This window comes from Sapajus apella, unplaced genomic scaffold, assembly GCF_009761245.1.
Source record: "Sapajus apella isolate SASKATOON/1434 unplaced genomic scaffold, GSC_monkey_1.0 scaffold16, whole genome shotgun sequence".
Taxonomy (NCBI): domain Eukaryota; kingdom Metazoa; phylum Chordata; class Mammalia; order Primates; family Cebidae; genus Sapajus; species Sapajus apella.
Window position 1 is genome coordinate 19,926,605 of NW_022436956.1, and position 23,170 is coordinate 19,949,774.

General features: G+C 38.6%; 1 protein-coding gene across 10 annotated transcripts in view; it reads left to right on the top strand.

The window, feature by feature from the left end:
* The window catches only part of CADM1 (cell adhesion molecule 1), a 337,698-nt gene that overhangs the window by 281,915 nt on the left and 32,613 nt on the right, over positions 1–23,170 (top strand). For 4 of the 10 annotated variants that reach the window (XM_032285454.1, XM_032285452.1, XM_032285453.1 and 1 more), the window contains exons 6-9: positions 2,724–2,823; positions 5,945–6,117; positions 10,687–10,770; positions 21,928–21,960. In XM_032285454.1, coding sequence (XP_032141345.1) covers positions 2,724–2,823; positions 5,945–6,117; positions 10,687–10,770; positions 21,928–21,960 — 390 coding nt within the window. The remainder of the gene's footprint in view (positions 1–2,723; positions 2,824–5,944; positions 6,118–10,686; positions 10,771–21,927; positions 21,961–23,170) is intronic. The other 6 variants (XM_032285458.1, XM_032285455.1, XM_032285457.1 and 3 more) reach the window with 3 other exon arrangements.

Genomic DNA, 23,170 nt, shown 5'->3' on the forward strand with positions numbered 1-23,170 from the left:
TTTGATTCCTAGGCTGGGCGAGAAGATAGCTCATCTGCCCGTGGTCAGATAATATGCCTATAAATACTACATGTGTCAACAGAGGGGAACATTTTTCTGTATAATGCAAGCAAGACTAATGCTTACCTTTGCAGCCAGCTATTACGGTAAGTGTGGCAGCTGTAGCCATAAGTAGATAGTAGATGTTTCTCTAGAACTTGAAGAGTAAATTGAGAAAATCAGTTATCAAAACTGAAGATGTATTTTCTGTGATTTAGCACATGGTTTTTAAAAATAAATTTCAGGTATAGCAAATCCTTAGCTTGTTCTTCCTAATTTATGAGAATAATTGACAACTGATCAACAGCTCATTAGGAACATAAAAAAGCATTTAACTAAAACTCAGGTATTGAAGAAGCAGGTGGATTAAGTTTTTCAACGCTGTCTTTATTATTGATGGAAGTTGAGCATGTAAAATCCTTAGTGCACTGTGTTGAAAAATATTCCCGCTCTGTTTGCTTATAAATTACATGAAGGAAAAAAGAAGAAGAAACGAAATCCTTCCACTAGGCCAGCAAGCATTCTGCTTCTTCTTAATTAATGGCCAAAGTCAGCAGTGCATGAAAAATGTAGCCCTTCCGTAGATCAGAGATTAACCTATAAGCAAATGTTACATTGCAGCCCCAATTTTGGGCTTTAAATTTAGCCTCACACAGAATGGCTCATGGGTAAGAATAACAGAGGTCCCCTAACTAGGAACTCTAGTAAGTGCCGCTGTTTCAGGGTATGAACTGTTAGGTAGCAGGTCTTTTGTTTTTTGTGTGTCCAGTGTCATAGCCTTCTTCCATTTTTTTTGGTATCTTTTTTAAAAAATAAACTTCACCAACTAGCTGTGTGTGTCTGTGTATGTATGTGTGTTACACGATCATAGACAATAAGCTTACACCTGATGCCCAGCAATTGTAGTTAGCTTATATGTGGCCTCTATCTCTAAAAAGGGGTGCCCAGGAGCTGTTGAACCAGCCAGTGCTAGTTCAAGGTTATTCTGTTTATTCTTTACAAGTACTTCTGCTTTTCTTTAATGACTACCTTCCCGACCCAGTTAGCAGTATCCGGAAACCTCGACACCATTTTGCTCTTAAACATTTTCTTTGCCAACATGTCCAAGAATAGAACTGTGTAACTTGCAAGGGTCAGCTGGAGCTTCTGGGCTTGTTAACATTACGTTCTCTGGCAAGAGACTTAGCTTCTCAGAAAGCACTACCAATTCACAGTATGCAGTGCACACTGGTGGGTGAATAAGAGGACACTCTTAAAAGGCTTTGAATGCCATGTAATTTTTAGAGGCATGAGAGAAAGATTTGTGATAGGAAAGAGACTGTAAGAATGTATCTAGAAAGCAGCCATGCCTAGTGAGGACGTCCTTGTGCAGCTTACGTAACTGTACAGGGTGAGATTGGTTGAGCCTTGCCATAATATTTCTATCTTCTCCCTTATTCCATAGGATGAATGTTAATGAGCTAACCACAGCTTGTAAAAGGCCATGGGGCTATTGTTTAGGTGGTATGGTTGTCTGAGAGAGTAAAACTGTGGTAATTGTTTTGACCTTTCAGCCAACTGATGTCTTGCCCTCTCACATTTATTACTCTTGGGTACATTTCCAAAAATATGCATTTACAGAGCCACAGAATTCAATGAGAAAACTGATTTAGGGATTAATAGCTTGTTAGTTCAGCACAGAAAAAAACAATCTCCTAATTCCATTCTGGTTTTATTTATAAATGTATTTGTATATGTATCTATGTTAATTCCAGCTTCTGTAGCTTCACTCCCTATTCCCTGAACATCCCATCATTTATCTCTCATAGCCATAACCCCATGCTGACAAACATACAGTTTTAAGTAGTTGGTAGAAATAAGAATACTTAAGTCTCGTTCCTAAGTACCTCACTGCATTAGGAAACTATACTTGGCTTTAATTATGGATTGCCATTGGAAATACAGTTATGAACTGGAAATCTATCCCAACATAGACTCATGGGGCTTGCTCATCTTGGATCAGCTCCTTCGGTCTGTGGGTACCAGAGTTCTCATCCCTAAAACTGGGCTTATTCTACCACCAATGATGGTTCCTGAGAGAGTAGATCCTCAGTAAATGTCAGTATCTTTTTAATGTTTACACTGAGATGTCAAAGAATTTTCACTGTCTGGCGGGGGAGACTCCCAAAACTTCCCAGTTCTTTTTTCTTAAAGCCATTTGAATAGAATTCAGCAGTTCTGCTTTTCCCATTTGAAAACAAGAACATAGAAGAGACAAACTTATTAATGTGCAGTGTCACAACATATTGTCACATAGTAGTATATGATATATGATAAAATGTATCAGTTCTGAGCACCACAGATATCTATGGCTTCACCTCAGCATGAAGGCAAATGAGTTTCCTTTAGCTTGAGTGAGTTTGGAGATAAACTTCAGTGTAACAAAATGTATTTCACAGGAAATGTTTGATGTGGCGCAGTTGGCTTATGAATCTCTTATCTATTTGCGGTTCACTCCTTAGAGTTATTAGTCAATTTAATTTGAGCAAATGCCAGGATTACTAACTAATTAGAAGGGTGTTACTGAAGGCATCGGATGCAAGAGAGTAAGTGCTGGTACTGTGGGCTTTGAGGCAGTGTGTGAGTACGATTTTGCCTGATGATACCATTTGCTAAACATTATACTTTGTGTTGTTGTCACACAGATAAGCCTCAAGTGCATATTCAGATGACTTATCCTCTACAAGGCCTAACCCGGGAAGGGGACGCGCTTGAGTTAACATGTGAAGCCATCGGGAAGCCCCAGTAAGTTCTGAAGGCTGAGGTTGGCAGAGGGTCACAAGCAGTAAATGTCACAACACAGACATGTGCGTTCACCACTGCTTAGTCTGTCACCTGTCTCCTGCTGCAAGGGATGGATGGTTTTTCAGGAACTAAAGAATATTCAGTGTGAGGGGAAATAAATATCCATAGTTCTTAATGGTCAAGACTGGGAGAAAAATTAAATGCCAGCTAAGATTGAAACCTCAGCTAATTCTATTTTATTATCATCAACATGATTGTCAGGACTATTTTCTCACACACACACACAGAAATAATCCTAATAAATTCTTCGTGTGCCCACAATCTAATGATATATCTGCCACCTTTTGTGTTAATGTCTAAGCTGCTAGGAAGATGGTTTCAAGACTTATATTAAGCGACTGGGTTTAGGGCCAGCTGTAGGCAAATGAATTTGCCCTACCTTTAATTTTGCGTCTTCTTCCCTCAAAGAAAAGTGTCATACTTGACTCCCAGAAATATTTTTGTTACTAAGGAAAAGCTCAGGAACTTTTCTTAAGGAGGATATATATGCCACTTCATAAGATAAAAAGAAGAAACAACTAAGACTCTTGTCTTATTGAAAGTATAAAGGAACCACTTCAGTTGCCCTGCTAAATGATCCAAAATGAATTAGAGGAACTACATATAGCATCACTCATATAGCAATAAAGCTACACAGTGGTACCACTTTAACCATTATTACATTTACTTAGTGGGTGGGGGACACTTCTTTTGTTATTTCTAGTAAAGATTGTTTTTAACTGTTTCTTAGGGGGAAAAATCAAGTTATGGATTCATGAAATGGAATAATAGGTCAAAGTTGGGATTAAGGGCACTCACACTTCAGTGGCACCCAACAAAAGCCAGCATTGAGCTCCCTCTGCTGTCCCTGTGGTATGATTTTTTTTTTTCCCTCAAAGAGTTTTGCTAGCCAGAATCATCACAGTTTTCATGTAAAGAAATCAGAGCATCTTAACAAAGCTTCCCCAGAAATCTCTGGAAAGAAGCCTCCCGATTTTAACTAAGGAATGATCTGTGACAAGAGACCAGAAAGCCAAAGGGGGCTCTGGCTGCTGTTGGTTCTCTCTTCTCATTTCAGCCCTCCCTCTCTTTGTACTTACCTTTCTGTGGGCTAGAATTTCCTTCCCTCTGTGCTAACCATGTGGAGTTTTAAGTGACCTTTAGGAGGTGGAAAGTGGTCTTGGTTCTGTTTCACTTTTCCTGTGGTGTTCCCAAGTTATTTGCTTTTGAATGCTTCAAGCTTCAGCAGAGTGATCTTTTTCTCTTTTGACCACTGCCAAAGATTCAGATCTTTCTTTTTTGTAAACAGTTTGAATTATGCCCTAATTAGCAGCTTTATTCCAAAATAACCCAATAGAGGAAGAAAAAAAATTTCTCAGAGGCCTCTTGCCACTTGCAATACCTGTGCTCGGCCACATGAACCACAGTTACAGTATATGGCTTGCTAACCTATACTTTGTTTTTGTATTTTTCCCCTGAAGAAGGTACTGTGACCAATTGAATGTGCCACAGGGACAGTAAATTACATGTTTCCTTCAGGACATTTATGCCAGAGAGGGGATTTGTTTGTTCCTTTCAAATAGGAACTGGTATATGGTTGTGTGAGCAAGCTCACATTACTCTACTGCTATCCCTTCTAGCATATTACCTATTTATTTTCTCAAGAAATTGCATACAATAAAAATGGTAATTTAACTTGCCATTAAATGTTGTGAATATTCTCAGCACTTACCCCTACTGATTGTTTCAGCTGTCAAGCAGCAGGACATTAGGTCTGATTGCCAGGCAGGCCCATTTGCCATTGCCTACAAGGAGGACATATGCAGTACTAATTTTTAAATAATTTACTGGGTTGCGATGACAAACCCATGTGTAATTAAAGAAAAATGGTAACTTCACATTCCATTTGAAAATTGGAATGCTACTTGACAGGGCTAACTTGAGGATCCGTTCATCATTAGCATGGGTCTCCTGTCGTGTCGCTGCTCCTAGAGGCAGCCGTAGGAACTAGAAGGAAGTCACTTCTGCGCTGGGATCTCTGTTGTCCTTCCTTCAAAATGAAAGTTTTCAGGCACAATTCTAAATGTGACCTCAATTTCATAGGAGGTTGTTGGAGCCGCCTCGAAGAATGGAAGTTTTCAAAAGATAGTTGGTGTGTATGCATTTTTAGCTTTGGCAGATCTTGTGAAATTTGCTTTTTCCTGATGGATACTAATGTGGCACTTTAAATCACTAAAACAGACTTGTCTCTGATGAGCAAATGCCCTAGGCCCTAAGAGATTCATGTGGAATGCATTCCGTGGTCATTAGCCTGAGAGCCCTACCCACAAGCTTGGGGGACTGCAGGTGCACACACAGGGAAAGTTCTTGCAATATGCAAGCCTTGGAGAGTCAGTAAAGAAGGCAATTTGCCAAGGAGCAGATAGACATGGTGGACCTCAGAGACAAGGGATGGCATTCTGGGTAGGGGGAGGCAGGTTATGGGGAGGGGTTAAGGGGAAGAGGAAATGATTACATCTTTCCAGAATCAAAAGTGGTTTTTCAAATAGAGGCCCAAGAAAACACTGTTCAGTTATAAGTCATTCCTTTTGGTGAAACTCAAAATCCATTTGAATATCACAGGAGGCTCCTAAACAACTCTTGATGTGTTAGTAACTATCAGATTAATGCACGTATCACTAGCCAAGAACTTGATTTCTTTCCTAATTAACGAAATGTTAACAATGGGTGAGCTCTGTCCTGCCTGAATTGGTGCGAAACCACACAGCAGGGCATAAAAATAGGGCACACTGGTTTATTTGCTGATTTGTCAAAGATGAATTGGAAATAATAAGACTCCTGCTTGTGGTCTGTTCAAAGTTTTTCAACACCTGATTGTGTTTAAAAAAAAAAAAATTGTATACCAACCAGATTTTTGGAGACTTCACAGTTGTAATTCTGTGAACTTAAAATATCTCCAGTAGGTCCTCAATAATTGTGTGACCCTGCATGTGATTCATTTAATGCGTTGGTGAGAAGTTTGATGCAGACATCTTAATGGTAAATGATAATGTGACTTGTCTTCCTCCTCTTCCCCCTGCAGGCCTGTGATGGTAACTTGGGTGAGAGTCGATGATGAAATGCCTCAGCATGCTGTACTGTCTGGGCCCAACCTGTTCATCAATAACCTAAACAAAACAGATAATGGTACATACCGCTGTGAAGCTTCAAACGTAGTGGGGAAAGCTCACTCGGATTATATGCTGTATGTATACGGTACGTGAGAAGATAAAATGCTCTTCTGCTAGAGTCAGTCACATGGAGCTGCTACTTGTGATTTACTCCCAAAGCTTTTGGTCAAGTTGAAAATCAAAAACCAGTTGGTTTCCTTCTAGAACTTAAAGAAGCCTGGCCTGAGGTGGACCCTAGTGTTTCCACCTGAGATAGTGACTTTTCTTCTCTCCCTCTAATCGTGGGGGCTTCAGCTAGATCACAGTCTTTGGTCATGCTGAGAAGGAAAGCTGTGTCCTCAGGCACAAGCCATGGAGATTATGTTAGAAGTAATGACTGAAACATTCAGCCTCACCAATTAGTAGCTTTTCAGCTCAGAAAGTTTATTCCCAGTGGTATTTTCCTATGATACCTGGGCTAGGCTTTCTCCTGCTTTGATGAGCAGAACTATTCTATTTTCAGCATGAAGCTATTAAATTCCAAAAGATGTTGCAAGCCAGTAAATACTCAGAACAAATACAAGGTCCTTTTTAGCTACATAAACCACCTGTAGCTACTGCTTCAGAACAAAAGCTTTTTAAAAAAATGTGCCTGTTTTGTTAATATCATTTTACAGGATTATTAAAGCATCATAAATTTTATTCTCTACTCAACACATATTTATTGAGCATCTACTACGTTCCAGGCATCTTATTTCCTGTTTATAACTTACTGTTGATTTTACGTATGGGGAATATTTTCTATTTAGTTGAGGTGTGCACCTCCTGTCTAGTTTTATAATATCAAATTCAGTCTCTTCTGTTCAATTGAAATCTCATATGCCAAGAAATAGCCATGAACTGACATGACACAGAATGAGTAACCAGAGGCATTGACATTTCAATGTGTTATAAATATTTTAATATGTGTGTGTGAAGAGGGCATTTTTCTTCATGTTAGCACTGTAAATAATCCAAGTGTACGTTTATATGAATAAATGTATAGACACATATAAATTATACCTATGAAATATCCACATCATAATGTCTTAGAATCAGGGTACTTTCCTTATGAAGAAAATAGGAGTGGCAGTCTTTTTAATCAAACAGAAGCATGCTTTATACCGTATCTGCATGGATATTAAAATATAATCCTTAGCCTATACCTGAGATTTTTTTCCTAGCATAATACAAAATTAAAAGATCACATCTAATCACCTTATTTGTAGACTTCTGAAGTACGTTTTCTCTTTGCGCACTACCAATGTTGTCTGTGGTTCACACATAATAACATTAATTCTCCCAGTAGTTAAGGAAATCCACATGAAGCGAACAGTTTTTCTGCATAGATGGGGGCGCAGCATGTCCTGTTTTCAGCTGGCGATGTGCAGAGCCACCCCTTTCCACAGACTGCTCGGCGCTGGGTGGAAAGTACATTCCTCCCTTTTTCTGCATGTGCACTCTTCACATAAGGGCCTGTGCCTCATGGGAGTCCCCAGCATTGCTGTTGCCCAGGTTTACTGACGTTCAGTCCAGCTCTTTACAAACTGCAGATTATAAAAAGCAGTGACAAATTTCCATTCATCTGTTATGTGCTTTCTTGATTCAGAACACTAAGCTATCTGGAAAAAGAGTTTTGATTTATTGTACTTATTGCCCCTGCATGTCAAGAGAAGAAACATTTTGTGAGTTTGATGGACATATATGTTTGAATAGTTTTGTATAGTAGTTTATAGTTAGCATTCATGTAGTGCTCACTTTATTCCATGCCCTATGGTAACAATTTTACATGCATGGTCTCATTTAATCTCAACGATAACACCAGGAGGCAGGCGTTATCATCATCCCATTTTACAGATGATAAACTGAAGCTCAGAAAGGTCACACAGTTTTGCCCAACTTCACCAGGTTTCTACATGTGTTTTAGAACCACAATACTTTGACTCTAAAGTCCACAACAAAGTTTGTCTTTATTTATAAATTCTCTTATTCTCACTGCTTTCCAATAGGAAAATCCCCTTCAATATGAGATGATCTTCTTAGAGTTAACTGTCGGGGTCAGAGTGCATTATTTGAAAACCAAGAAATATAGGGATCTACCTGTTTAAGGCAGACACAGCTGCATACACATGCCTCCCTAATCCAAGGTGGCACACCTATCCTTGTCTAGGGATTTGATAGATCTGTAATATACTACCTACCTCCCCAGTCAGTGCTAGTAACAATACTTGGGATGACAGATTAGAATATTAGCCTAAGGTATTACTAGTCTATTAATAAAATTCTCTAGCAATTTGGGAAGGTGATGGGTAGATTTTCTTTCCAAAGCCGATTTATTGTATTACTACAGTAATTTTGGAAGTATTTTATGAACTAAAAGTTGGTATGCCTCTATAAAGTTTAATTCAATTCCTTGGAAGCAACCTCTACACAAGAAGAATCTAGGTGGTTAGTGCCTGAGCCCCTATTGGTTTTATTCTTGTAGCCACTACGTGTCAAACACAGCTCATTAACTCCAACACTGTACTTTCTTAAATGGTGGCCTCATATTGCTCTTACTGCTAGAAATGATCTAAGCATTGTTATTATACCTGATAAGGGAATCTAGTTCTTTCAGGTCGCTTTAGCCAGATGTGAAGGACAACAGTTGCCCTAGTCATGATGAAGATAATTGAAAGTGTGTGATTTGCACAAATTGGGAGGGACTGATGACCTTTCCCTGAAGTCTGTGCCTTCATTAGTCTGGTCCACCCCTTGGTTCATAATAATATTTTCAAATCACCTTCAGGTCTACTCTTACTGTATTGTGGACATTACACACTTTAAGTCTACTTTTAGAATAGGTACAGGAGAAATCTCCCAGGAACAAATGTTCCTTTTCAGTGGTAGTTACAGTAATTCAAGCAAAACAGAAAAATCACATTAACTGACCCTGTGCTGGGCAGCAGGCACCTCTCTGGATGTAGTTTAGTTGTGTAGTGGAGGGAGCGGGATGTCTTTACTGCTGGGCTCAGGGTCACTGCACTTGGTTCATTTGTATCTGTACTGGCACCTGCAACAGGTGTGTAGGTGCATTCAAATGAGTTTCTAGGTCACAAAATTCTTCCCCACCTGTGGCTTCCGTGAAAAGTGTGAGGAAGCAAGACTGAACATATGGCCTGAATCACTGCATTTCTCATTCCACCTTTCTTTTAAAAAGGTAGTTTAAAAATATTAACTTAATCATTTCTGCTTCTTGGACGAGAATGAGATTTTTTTTAAATGACATCCTTATTTGGACTCATGTGAGACTGCTTTAAACAAAGTGTAAACTGCTTGTATCCTCAGCTTAAAGGAACAGAGCCTCCCATAAAACAGAACGGTTGCTTCTTGCCTGCTGATTTCATCCAAGTATATTTGTATTAGAGAAGCAGTTTGTGAGGAAAATTAAAACCTCAGATTGTTGATCGATAGTAGGAATCATTTTAAGTAGACGTTGCAACCAAGCACCAAAATAATGTTTTTATAAACTTTTGGGAACTTGCAGCAAACCCAGTAAAGGTACAGTATATAATTAAAGTTTTGATGTATTAATTAGACAATGTGAGAGCTCACTTGAAGATAAAAGGACACCAGATGTGTCAGGGAGAAAAAGTTGACGTGCTTTAGATAAAATTTAAAATCAAAAGCTTTCAAATCGTCTTATGCTCTATTATAGCAGAATGATTGCTTAGTTCAAAGTCTTGCTGACAATTTAACACATTCAGTTTGATCATTTGGGCTTAGATTTTTTTTTCTCTTTCATATTTGCCCTTCCCTTGTCTCCAAATAATTTTTGAGATGATAGAAGAATATACAGTATATCAAATATCTGACAGAGGGTTCCCTATCAGGTGCCTGGCTTTGAAGGTCGAGTCTCATTTATATTTAGTTCTCTTGTTTACAAGATGGAAAGCGTTCTTTCAGTTTTATCACTGTAGTCCACTTAGGTCAAGCTTTTAACATGAGCAAAGGCAACTTATTAATATTTATAAGTTGTAAAATTTATTGACTTTTAAAATAAAATCTCAGTAAAATCTCACATGCCTGGAACTTGATATTTAGTGGTGACATTCTCTCTTCTTTGTATTTATTATGAGTATAGAAGTAGTTTTACTTCCTGCTGGGATGTATTGATGGAGAATAATGAAGTTAACAGTCACAGAGAGCAAGTGTGCAGGGGCACACTCATCCTTGGCTGATACGAGCCCTCTAATAGAGCAGCACCACCTCCTCCTCCTTCCTTCCATCTGTAAAAGCTGAAATGAAATGACAACCATTGTACCCTCTTGGTACTGAGTTGATTTAACCTCACCTTTGAAATCTGGTAGGGAAGAGGAGTGTCATATATTTTGATTTTTCCTCCCCTCTCTTCAAGTCTCCTCATCCCTAATTCACTTCATTAATGAAAATTCTCTTTTCTTCTTTTCTCAGCTCTTCCAGCTAAGGCTTTGGGATATAATTACAAGGCACAAATCTTGCAGGGAAAGAACTTTTGGTTTTAAAGGGAGAAGCCATCAAACAAACATCTCAATGTCCTCATGCTTTTGTTTTGTCATTACTGGTCATTGTTGTGTTCAGCATTGTGGGTTTGATTTTCCTTTTTTTTTCTATCCAGATCCCCCCACAACTATCCCTCCTCCCACAACAACCACCACCACCACCACCACCACCACCACCACCATCCTTACCATCATCGCAGGTATGGTACCTTCATTACCATTGAAAATGTCCTGAATGTATATTGTCTTTCTGGTATGTATAAAAAGAAGCCTAAAAGTTCCCTTTACATCCCTGGAATTTAATGGTTCCTTTATTTTGGAACTCCAACGACATTAGATGCTATGTTCTTAAGTTGAATCTTAAGGACCTCAGAAACATCCAAGCATTTAACAGTACGTCAGATATTTTGCAGCTTATGCATAAGAGAATTCTTTTGTAAGCATCACTATTCAAAGCAAAACGCTAGGGAAAATGGCAGCTGGCTGCTAAAGAACACGCCGATAGCTTCTGCTTAGCCACGGTTGATGAAATGGTAAGTATTGTGGCTTTCAGTCTTGTCTCTGTCTTAGTTTCATCTCAGTCCATGTAAGGGAAACTATACACACTACCTTCAACGTGCCTATTTGGGCCATGCTACTAAATGCATAGTCATCCTTCCTGCTCCAGAGAGTACCCGCTGACAGTGTTACTACCTGTTTGTGTTGCCTAGGTAGTCACAAGAGATCAGAGGGAGTCACTGTCTTTTCCATGCTGAGCACTCGTGTGCCCCTCCCTGCCCTCGGTCACATATTGGAGGAGTGGAAGAGGCAGCCACTGTGGTTCTCACTCTGCAGCTTTATCTTTTTGGACTGTCTGAAACTCTTATTCAGCATGAGTTTTACTGTCTCTTGTTTCTGTCACTGAGGGAGGTGGCATGCCATCCAGCCCTTCCTGGCTTCCAGTGGCTCTCTCGTACTGCTTGATGTGGCTTGTCTGGGAGCCATGGGGTTTCTTCTGCTACCTAAGTAGGAAAGCTTCCAGCCACACTATGTCCACTTGACATGAAGGATTTCCTTAAACAAGGCCTTCCCAACCTGTGTGTACAGGGACTAACCACAAACACATGTGGAAGTAATTATTCTGTGAGAAAAATATCTCTTGAAAGAATAACTTTTCCACTGCATTTTGTTATCTGGTGAGACTGCAAGGTATCTGAACCGTGTGCCCTGGTACACAGCCTTGTCACTGGACTTCTTTGTGAACGCTGAGTATTTGACTCCTCACGCCTCATGGTCAGCTCCTTTTTAGCACCCTAGATATCACTGCTATCCTTTACATCGACATGCTAGAGACATTTCCTGTTTTCATGGGAGTCGGTAAGATAGACATGATGAAAATTCCAGGTGTTCAATGAAAGAGAGAAGAGGCCTTGTCAGTTGATAGAATATAACAATAGATTGCCTAATCTCAGTTTTCTTCACTTTTCTACTCATTACAGTGGAACAAAGAGAACCCTTAAGGAAGCCAATGCTTCTCAATGTTAGTTCTAAAACCATCAGTGCTGGCACTCAATTTAAAATCTGAAAATCCATCAATTGGTTTTCCTGTCTCACTCTAAACTCAGCTCTCTAAACAGACCGCTTCCTAGATTCCTGTCCGTGTGTGTTTCTGTTTTCGCTCTTTGTTACTTTCTTCTGTAAACTTAAGTAAACTTCTGTAAACTTAAGTTTTTTGGCCTAGTGAATTGATTCCTTCCGTTTTTTATACCATTCATAAGCATATCAAAGATGCTTCTTCCTAACTCTGATTTCTGGAGTAATGTGCTATCAACTTTTCCTATGAAGAACTAGGATTTCTTGCCTGTTACACAGTTTGTAAGCCAAGTTAAACACTTACTCTTGTGAAGGGCCCTTTAGATCTTAGTGTAAATTATATCGCCTAATTCTCCATTGCCCTACATATGTTAACCTTTTAAGAAAACATATCAGCAGTCTGTTTTATCTTTGCAGAAGTTGCCTGGGTATGAGCCAGCATTTATTACCACTCATTCTAGAAGGTTCCAGCTAGGTGGCTATCCAGGTTTACATTTTAAGGCAGCCAAGACCTTATTCATGCGGTGTATAAACACCACATTTCTCTTTTATATGGAACAACACTTTTCATTTGCAGCTGGCCTTCTCACTAGCTTATACTTTTTTTTAAGACCTTAACACTCCCTGAACTCCTCCCCCCTCACAATCAATCTCAGCAACTCAGTAGTCGCTTCAGTTCACAGCTCTTAATCCTTCACTCAAGACTAAAGCTAATCTTATGTCCTCAAACAGCTACAACTCACTGTTATCACAGTTCCAACTGCAGAGACTCCATTTAAGAGGAAATTTAAAAAATAAACAATACTCTATTTCTGTCCACATCAAAGATACCTCTAACAGGAACTTGTCTTTGCTTCTGTCTCTCTGCTACTAGCCTCTCAGCTCAAGGTAATGTAAGATGATCTCATAGATGCACTTTAGCCTCTTGATGTTAGCAGTTGAATCCTCTCGGCACACAAAATACATCTGTGGTAGTGAATGCCCAGATTCTTACTGGCACACCCAAGAGTAGTTAAACCAAAATTGCTAATAACACAACATTGTAGCATTCATTACCTTAATGGACGTGATCTTCTAGGCTTACTGTGTCTTAACAAGCGGTCTTATATATATTTATCTTGCCCAGAAAGTACACTTGTAGAATTTAACATTTGCTCCTTTCTCCAAACAGATTAAAGGTTATGCAGCTGAATGATTCTGTGTCCCATTTTAAAGGTCCAGGCTATCCCCTAGATTTAGATTAGTTCCTAAAAAAATCTTCCAGACTGAATCTTGACAAATGGATAGCTAAATTAATTTCCACTCCTCTTCTCTCTTGCACTGTTAGGTACATTACAACCACCATTAGCCTTAAAAGCTGCAACAGCCAAATTTGGTGACAGTAACATAAAGCCTGAGTTTAAAAAAAAAAAAAAGAAGAAGAAGAAGTCCACAGTCATCTATTTCTTTTCTCCCAGTCAAATGCAATAACTGAAACCCATTCCCCAGGTCAGAGTTTCATTACAAGAAAAATGTACATATGCAATAGAAAAATATTTTTAAACTCTAGAAGTCATAGTTGATTTCTGATTTCTCTGAAAGGAAGTGTTCCAGTGTTATCCTTTATCTTCCATAACCAGGATAATCAAATCGTTCCCCTTGTTAGAGAGGCAGACTGGCTTTCTGTTCTGAGTCACCTGACTTCCTTGAAACATGTTCAAGCTTAATCGCGGAGACCCTTCAAAGGGAAGAATTATGAGCCAAATCTGACTCTGCTTTGCCCACCCAAAACCACACCCCTCATGGGTGGGAGCACAGAGTGTTTTCTGCTTCCTGCTTACCCTACACGGAGCAGGCCTGGTGAGTTACACATGAAGGCACACGTCTAAGCATGGGCTTATCTAGGGAGAAATTTTTGTAGTCTCTAAAGTACTGAAAGGAATACAAACAGTCCCTGATTTATGATGGTTCAACTTAACAATTTTTTTACTTTAGAATGGTGCAAAAGCAATTCGTATTCGACAGATACTGCACCATACAGCCTTTCACTTTCAGTACAGTATTGAATAAATTCCACGAGACCTTCAACACCTTATAAAATAGGCTTTGTGTTAGATGGTTTTACCCAGTTATAGGCTGATGTAAGTGTCCTTACATTAAGGTAGGCTAGGCTAAACTGTGATGTTTGGTAGGTTAGGTATATCTAATGGATTTCTAGCTTACAATGTTTTCAACTTAGGGTGGGTTGATTGGGACATAGCCCCATCGTAAGTCAAGGAGCATCTATATTTAATGTCAACTTGCCATATCAACTTGTTGTGGCTTTAAAACCATTAAGCCATTATAGTCTCATTAAATTTCTTTCCAAATAAAAAACAGTTTTGGATTGGGAGCCATTCAGAGCCTCACGATGACTTGCCACAAGGTTCCTTGGTATCTGTTATCTTTCATGTATGTTGACATTCTGACCATATATGTCTGTTTCAACTATTGCTATTGGCAGGCCCCTGTTCCTTTTTTTAAAATCATGTCTAGTTGTCTATGTGGTTTCATTCATGAAGATATATGCTGTCATATGGAAGCATAAACTGCATAATTTAAATTGCCCCTGGAATCCTTTGTTAAAAGACAGAGACAGCCATTACCCCAGATAAGAGTTCTTCATATAGATTCCTGTCAGAAACTAGAATAAAAGAAAAACCTACTGCCATGCTGGGGTAGGGGGTGAGGGGAGTATGGGTGAGCAGGGGGTGTTTGTTCTGTCTTGTTTTTAACTTTCTTTGTAATAGTTGACTCTGTGTGTTGGGTGTACATAAACATACCCATTTCAGTGTTCGGTGATAGTGTTAGCCCCTGTCTTCCAGTTGGATCAAGATTTTTCCTGTAATCATCTCAGGAAAACATGTTGTGTTTCCCTTCCTAGTTAGTGTGGCTGTTGTTTTGTTTCTACCTGGTTGTGTCTTGAGTTAGATGCTTGATGAGGAATATCATAGAAAGGACTCCACACTCAGTTTTAAATACCCTTAACAGCTTACAGAGAAAATTCAGGCTGGGAGGAGTTCAACCTAGAGGTCACACTATACGTGTGACTGTCATAAATTAAAAAATTAAAACCACCTTAGAATAAGAAATGAATAGCTATAGGGCCAAATTCTGAAACACATTAAAAAATCCTTTCATAAGAATGAAGTAGGTCATTTCTAAATTAGTTTTCCTCTTTTTAAAAGTACGTACCCAATTAAATATTTTGTGTTCCTAGGAAAAGAAAATAGCCAGGCTTTTCTTATTGGTATCGAAGCACTCAAAAAACCAATACTCCTTGTAGGAAATGACTCCTACCCCCAGGCCTACGTTATTATTTTGGCTTTCATAGGCTGAAATCATAAGCTTTTGTCAGGTGTAATGTGGATTAGATCACATAAATAAAGAAGGTGGGTATAGTCTTTACCCTTCAGTGATACTTATAGAATATGTCCAAGTGGGGAAACTTGACACCACAGCACATGTTTTAGTTCCTTAGGTACAAAGGAAAGAAGCACACCTGTCCTTAAGACTGAATCTACATCATGACTATCTAAATGATAATAGAGAGCTTTCCTCCACATAAAGCTGGCTACTCCCCAGGGTCTTAGCCTAATGATTTCTACTATTTGCTGTTGATATTTGCATGGTTCAAGAGCTGGTCTGCTTTTTAGCTATGCATTCAACAAATATTGAGTACCCATAATATGTACAGCACTATGCTAGTGCTTATGGAGACAAAATACTCCCTAAACTCCTTATAATACATTGCTAGAACACGTTGCACATGTTGGGACACAATAGGAGATAACATGCAGTTAGGGTGATTCGGTGGCACAGGTAGAAGGTGCCATAAATGCTGAGGAGAGTGTCACAGTGGACTTTGATCCATGCCACCAAAAAAGGGACAGAATGTAGATAAGAAAGGATGTCATTTTGGAAGTTAGGCATGAAGGTCCAATGTTACTTCAAGCATCTGTCATCAATGTATGTTTATTTTGCATGTATTTATGTTCCAGGCATAGGTTAGGCCACTATTGCTAGGAAATACACATATTCATCTTAGAATGTTTACTAAATTGCCTTTTTTTCTAGAGTTGACGTCTACTTCATTAAGATTATTTTTCATTCAGCATTTATTGATTACTCATCAAGTGTTATTCATATGCCAGTATGCCTAGTGACAAGAATATTTTCGGGCACTAATAAATACTCATGAGCTACCTTTTATGTAATAAGCCACCTTTTCAAGTTTTTGCTCCAAAAAGTGTGTGTCCGTTTTTCTTCATAGTGTCTTAAGTGTCTACATTTTTTTTTTCTGATGATTGTAAACCTGTTACAAATAACAGCATAGCTAACCAGCTTTTGACCTAGATTCATTTAGGAGGGAATGAAAAAAGATTTGAATACTACAGTGATGAGGCCATCTGATCCCACATTTTTAAAAGAAAGAATGAGAAATGTAATGTGAGTAGAAAAGTTTTTAATGCCTCTATCATAATTTCAGTAATTTTATGATCTTTATTTTAAAAATAATCCTGGTGATAAAGATGTGACATGTTTTCATAGTAAAGATCTATCAACAATGCAAACAAAAATAATACTGCCAATACAGGTTTCCCAGAATTAGAAAGTGATATTTACAGCTTTCTTGGTAGTGAAAAATAAAAGACTTAACTGGAAGGACCCAGACCTCCCATACCTAACACAAAATTTGCCAAGACTTAAAAATATGCTGTAACTTACAGAGAGCCTCTTTCCTCTCTCCATTAGTACCCTCCTGGCAACACCCTCTTCATTTCCTTCCTTCCCCTGTGCTTTCCTCTTATCTGTACCCCGTTCCACTGAGCATCCACATACAACATGTTATAGGTATTGTTTTTCTTGTAAAATGAAACTACTATACAGATTCCTGTTATTTTGAAGAACATCTGGTTTGCAAATGAAAAGATCTCAGGGGCACAACAGCACTAGTGAACAATTCTGAAGAAGCTTTTAACAAAACTTGAAATTACGTATCTGGAAAAAAAACCAAGCCCCATTCCTGCTGTTCTGTGGCACACAATCTCTTCACTCACAGGGGAGGTGACTTTAACAAGCAAGAGAGCTTTATCCTGGCTCTCCTATTTGGGCCTTTTAGTTTTTGTCCTGTTCCTTTCTACTTCTCCCATCTGTAAGACAGGGGAGTTTGATTAAAACATAACATAGATAGAAAGAAAATTAATCAGGAAACCAGGAAAAAACAAATTCCAGAGTTTAATTTTCCAGCAGTTATTTTTGTTTTCAATCAGGTTCAAATAACTTGAAAAAAAAAAAAAAAAGAAAGAGAGAAAAAAAATCCTATATTTAATATATATTGGCCAGCACGCACAACTATGAAAATAACATTGTCAGGGGAATTCCTTGCCTGCTCTAGTGTCTAGATTTAAAGCACCTCCATAACACAAACTGAAGGGGAATTCAATTAAGAAAACCATTGGCTTCTTATTGACTTTAGTTAAGAAAATAAACTGGGAGAAAGTGTATTAAAATATGTCTAACTGCTTAGTATGCTTTCATTTAGGCTTATGACAATCAAAAAATGAGAGAATTTAAATTTTTTACAATTAAGCTCTGGTTTCGAGTAGATTGTGGGTTATCATGCTGTGCGCTTTTTTAATGTACACCTTACTCAAACACACCCCAAAATGCAGGCTTGCAATCTGTGCGTTGTAAAGCAGAAGCACCACAGATCAATCAGGGGAAAAAATATTTAAGGTTGTGAATTTAATTTTGTTCTAGGATTTTCATTTTCATTTATGGCACCCGTTGTGTTTGAGACCATGGACCAATTTATGGATTAGTTTTAAACCCCCAGTCTGTCACACTCAATGAACAATTCTAAGTTGGAGAGAATCCATATGAAAGGATTAGAATGTGCCACAGTGGAGCTTACACATGACTGTTTCAACTAAATATTGCCCAGCTGCCTCTCCTGCAATAATTCCTTTTTTTTTTTTTTTTTGCTATTTAGTTAAATGGCTAGTGTCTCTAATTTCACACATTGTCAGAGTTTTTTTTTTATTATTTTGTAAATAGACTGCAACAATAAATGTATGTGATGTTTCATTTATTGAAGATAGGGTCTGATAAACTATAGGATTGGGAGACTAAGAAGAGGAGTCTATATTGAGTGGAGTGTGCATCTTTCAAATAATAATGCTGGACCCTTCTATGGGTACCTTGTTTGACTGTACTCATACTTAGTGGGTTTTCAAGAATATGGGATTGTTTTTTCTTGGCCATATAAAATACATGTATAATACATTTGCTCCCTTTGTAATTAAAATTAAGAGACAGTAGCTTAGCTAGGCCTTTTAAATTTCTGTATAACCCAACACCATCCTAAGTTCAGCCCAATTTTTTGTGACCTGTTTTTCTCATAGGCTAGCTCAAAGATTTTTTTTTAAGACAGCAACAAGATGAGGTTTTAAAAAGGCTTTGTTGGGGCAATTAGGACATTCTCATTTTTCAAGCTGATTACAGCAGTTATCACTTATACTGAAATTTTAATATTTGCATTTTGCCTCTATACTTAGAATATTACCCAGCAATATGGTGACTGCACAAGTTGATTCACAAGGTGTGTTTGCACATTTCTCTGGTTTTCTGATTAAGATACCCTAATAAATCCTGCTTCACGAGTTGCACTCACTTCAGAGCCAGGGTGTCTGTGGTTTCTGCATGAAGTCATAATGCAATTATGGAGGAGAATTAGATTCTGTCATAGTGCTCTCCTGCAAGGAGCACAAAGTTACTTCTAAAGAATTTTTTCTTGATTCTTTACTTGAAAATAACCTCTGTTCAAGTAGCATACTAGATGCTCCTAGAGAAATGGAGTCAGTGACTCCCCAGTTACACCGTCAATCTTGTTCTGAGCTTTGTAGCCAGCCTCTGTTTCTGCTGCGGTCTCCTACCCCATTGCTGATCATGGTTTTGCCATTTCCAGCTGCAGTAATGGTGTTGTTTGACTTGAACATGTGTTTGCTTTTAACCGTTTTAGAATGTGTTTTTACTTCTCAACATCCTCCTTTTCTCGCCTTTTGGGTACAATTGATGGATTTCCCATCCACAGAATGGGGAAGCAAGATGCACTGTGGATTTTCCTTCATTTATTTTCTTGTAACCACCTAGGAGCAGACACCTAGCTTTACTTGGTTTAATTTCATCTTAAAGCTGATATGGTGTTGCGCTGTAGGAAGACAGTAAATTTGGGGTCATTGGTTAATGCTCAGATATTATTTTTGAGGACTTGAACCCTTAGATTTTACTCCACCCCCCTGATTCTTTCATTTTTACTTAATTATTTACCTGTAAAAATAAAGCGTCTGCCGGGGGCAGTGGCCCATGCCTATAATCCCAGCACTTTGGGAGGCCAAGGCAGGCAGATCACCTGAGGTCAGGAGTTCGAGACCAGCCTGATCAATATGGAGAAACCCTGTCTCTACTAAAAATACAAAATTAGCTGGATGTGGTGGCACATACCTATAATCCCAGCTACTCAGGATGGTGAGGCAGGTGAATCTCTTGAAGGCAGGAGGTAGAGGTTGCAGTGAGCCAAGATCTCGCCATTGCACTCCAGCCTGGGCAGCAAGAGTGAAACTCTGTGTCAAAAAAAAAAAAAAAAAAAAAAAAAAGAAAAGAAAAGAAAGCATATTAGAAGAGCCACTACAAAAATAATAAGCCACAGTGTTTATTGCTTTTTTAAAAATTCTGGAAAGGAGCCAATGCCTATCTATAAAATATATTAACATGCATATAAATGTTTCTGTACAAATGGGCATTTGATTCTGCCCCTCAAATGTAAAGTACCTATGCTGGACTTGGATGTTTCAACAAAGGAAATGTGCCATCTGTGTCAGGAGAATCTGGAGAATCTGGAGCAGAGTGTGTTTCAACTGTACAGTTTTCTGTATTGTTTTTTACTGCTATTTTATGCACAAAGACTTGTAAGTAAGTATGTATTTTGTTCTTATGCAGTTTATTGTATGTTTCTCTTTCCTTCATCTATTCTTCAGAAACTAAGTTATCAGTAATATTAAGCTGCATTGGCCTTTCAGACTTCTGGTTAATTCTGGCTCCTTAGAAGGGATCTAATTTTTGATGGTATAGAATCCTGAGGAAAGCATGCCAACTGAAGGGGAATGCCGGTGTGAATTCATGTGTCATATTTATAAATCAGAAGCACCAGGCTCATTTTCCAAAAAAAAAAAAAAAAAAAAAAAAAAAGCTTAATTTGAAGTTCCAGTGCATTTAAACATTGCCTGTGTCGAGTCAGAAAGTCTTTTGGAGTCTCCAGAGCACATGAAAGCAATTACAAGCCAAACCGCTGCATTCTACAAAAGGACAGTGAACTACTTGCTTGCAGTTTAACCCAGAATTCCACTTCAGCCACCAGCGTTTGACTAGAGATGACTAGCTCCTGTCTCAGTATCACCATTCCTTTCTGGCCAGCAATGAGTGGTAGAAGGAACGTGCCTGGGAAGTTTTGAAATCAAAATGGAAGTATAGCCAGATGGGTTGACACTGGAATGAAGTTGACTAGAAGAGTGGTGACAAAATGACTCTGGAAAAAGAATGTCACCCTGCATTTTGTTAGATATTTATGTCACTTCCCCTGAAGCCAAAAATAAAGAGAAAATTCCTTGAGTTCCTTGGAGGAATTTCTTGTAAACAGGAGCAAGTACAGCAAGCCTGGTTTAGAAGCTTGGTAGAAGAAGGAGAAAACTTGAACAGCATCAGAAATAGAAGAAGAAAGAGACAAAACACATTTCCTTCCACAGCAAGTTCATCTAGCAATGAAAAAAAAAACAAAAAAAACTGCACTCTCTCCTAATCCAGCCATGAAATCAGGACTCCTGTCAGCTCAGAACAGTGAACGTGGTTCTGAATTGTGAGCAAAAGGATGGCTGGATACTTAAATTTTTGGAATGTCATATGATTAGAAGTGGCATTTGGCAGATTGTGTGAACTTGAGTGTTTTCATGAAAGGCTTCTGCTCTTGAATTTTAACATTAAGAGCTTTAAAGTGAAGAATGGATGTGTGTGTGTGTGTGTGTGTGTGTGTGTGTGTGTGTGTGTGTGTGTAGAAACTAATCTGTGAAAACCTTGGATATGTTCATTGCCATGGCCTCCCAGTAAATCGAACTTTTCAGCTAAACTGTGCTGAAATAATACACTGGATGAAAAACTTAAACCTGTCTATTCATCTACAGGCATCTGAGCATAAGCAGTAAAAGGATCCTAAAAGTGCGATTGATTCAATGATGCCTAACTGGCAGTCAAGAAGCCCAAGTGCCCGGGTGGGTTGGGTTAAAACAAAGGCAATGTTTGAATGTATGAATCCATTGTTTAACCAGCCTTTTGACTGAGCTTTTCTGTCGTAGTCCTGAGCCTTGATGCGTTAAGAGCCATCTACCAGCCACTGAGTTTGCACTGGTGTTTCTCATCACTTTGCATGTCCACCTGACTATTGACCAGCAAATATATGTGTCCTGGCAAGACCCCCAGAACCAAAGAATTTACTGTTTTCCTCACTGGCTCGCAGCTTTGAGCTCAAGGCATGTCTTAAAACAGTGCAACTCACTTCAAATGCTTTTTGCTTTTCATTTATTATTGCTTGTCACGCGATGTTCTTTGAAAGCTTGCTCATATATTATCTGTTCCATTTTTTTCCATTTTCCCTTTTTTTGCATGCCGTTCCTCCTGTTTCTTCCCTTCCTCCAATCCTCTGTTCCCGTCTGTAGACACAACGGCGACGACAGAACCAGCAGTTCACGGTTGGTATCACATTACTGTTTATCTACTTTCTCAGCGCTGCTGAGAGGCAAGGCAAGCCTGGGAAAAAGAGAAATGTAGTCTTCAAGGGAAATCATGTTTCGAGTAGACTGATCTCATAAAATATACTATAATTTTTTAAAGTTTGAAAAGATGTTGAGTCTTGTCATTTCTGTTGTGAGTTCGGTAGTCAATGGATGCAGTCTGAGATGAGACCTTCTCCTCACTGGGTGGCTGGAATTGTAGGAGTGTCAGTCAGTTGCACAGAGTCCTCCTTACTTACAAAACTCCACCAAACCTTGAAATACATGGGGCTTCAAAAAAATGAGTGTTTGCGGGAAAACTGTTAATATCTGAATTAAAGGCCCAGTTGCTTTATTTATATATAGGCCATAGTCCCAGATAAATCTTGAAGAGGTGTCATTTGTGTCTCTCAGTGAAGTTGAGATGGAAGGGTAGACCAGGGAGGAAGATTCCTATTTAAAATCATGAGCTTACGATAAAGAAAGTCATTGCTCTTCTTTAGAAAGGTCATGACTTTAAGTATGTTGCTAATCATATTTACCCCACCATCCCTTGATGGTTCACTCTTAATCTCTATGTGTTCATATAACTTTATGCTCTCATTTGGCAGAAAACTCCTCCAAACCAAGAATGATATCATATGTCAATTATAACAGCATAACTGGGACTTTTAAAAAGTTATTGGTGTGTGTGTGTCTTGCAGGTAAAATAGTAACACGTTTTTAACCACAAAGCAATAAAAACGGAGTGAGTAAAACTCAGGAGGGGTATCAGGAAATAAGATCTCTTTTTCCCCATCTCACCAATGACTTACTGGATTGGAATAAGTCTATTAACTTTTCTATGTCTCTCCAATCAGAAAATGAGAATCATGTTTCTTCTGTATATTACTTTATTACTTAGCTCAAATCTAGCCCTGACAAGATTGTGCTTAGAAAAGATATGTTAGTTTAAAACTGGGCTGAATTTTAATAATTGAATCCAAGGGAATTATTTGGTAAAGGGCCTACTTTAATCACTCTGCATGTTGTTGTACAGGGTGGAAATCTGTCATTTAAATGACAAGAGGAGATCAGCCAACCCTGCCATGTTAATTCAACTTTTAGAGAAACATTTCCTGGCACAGCCTGACTGACTTAGAGACCTGCATTTGATAACTCACCAGTTGGAAAATCTCTAAGCTCTGTA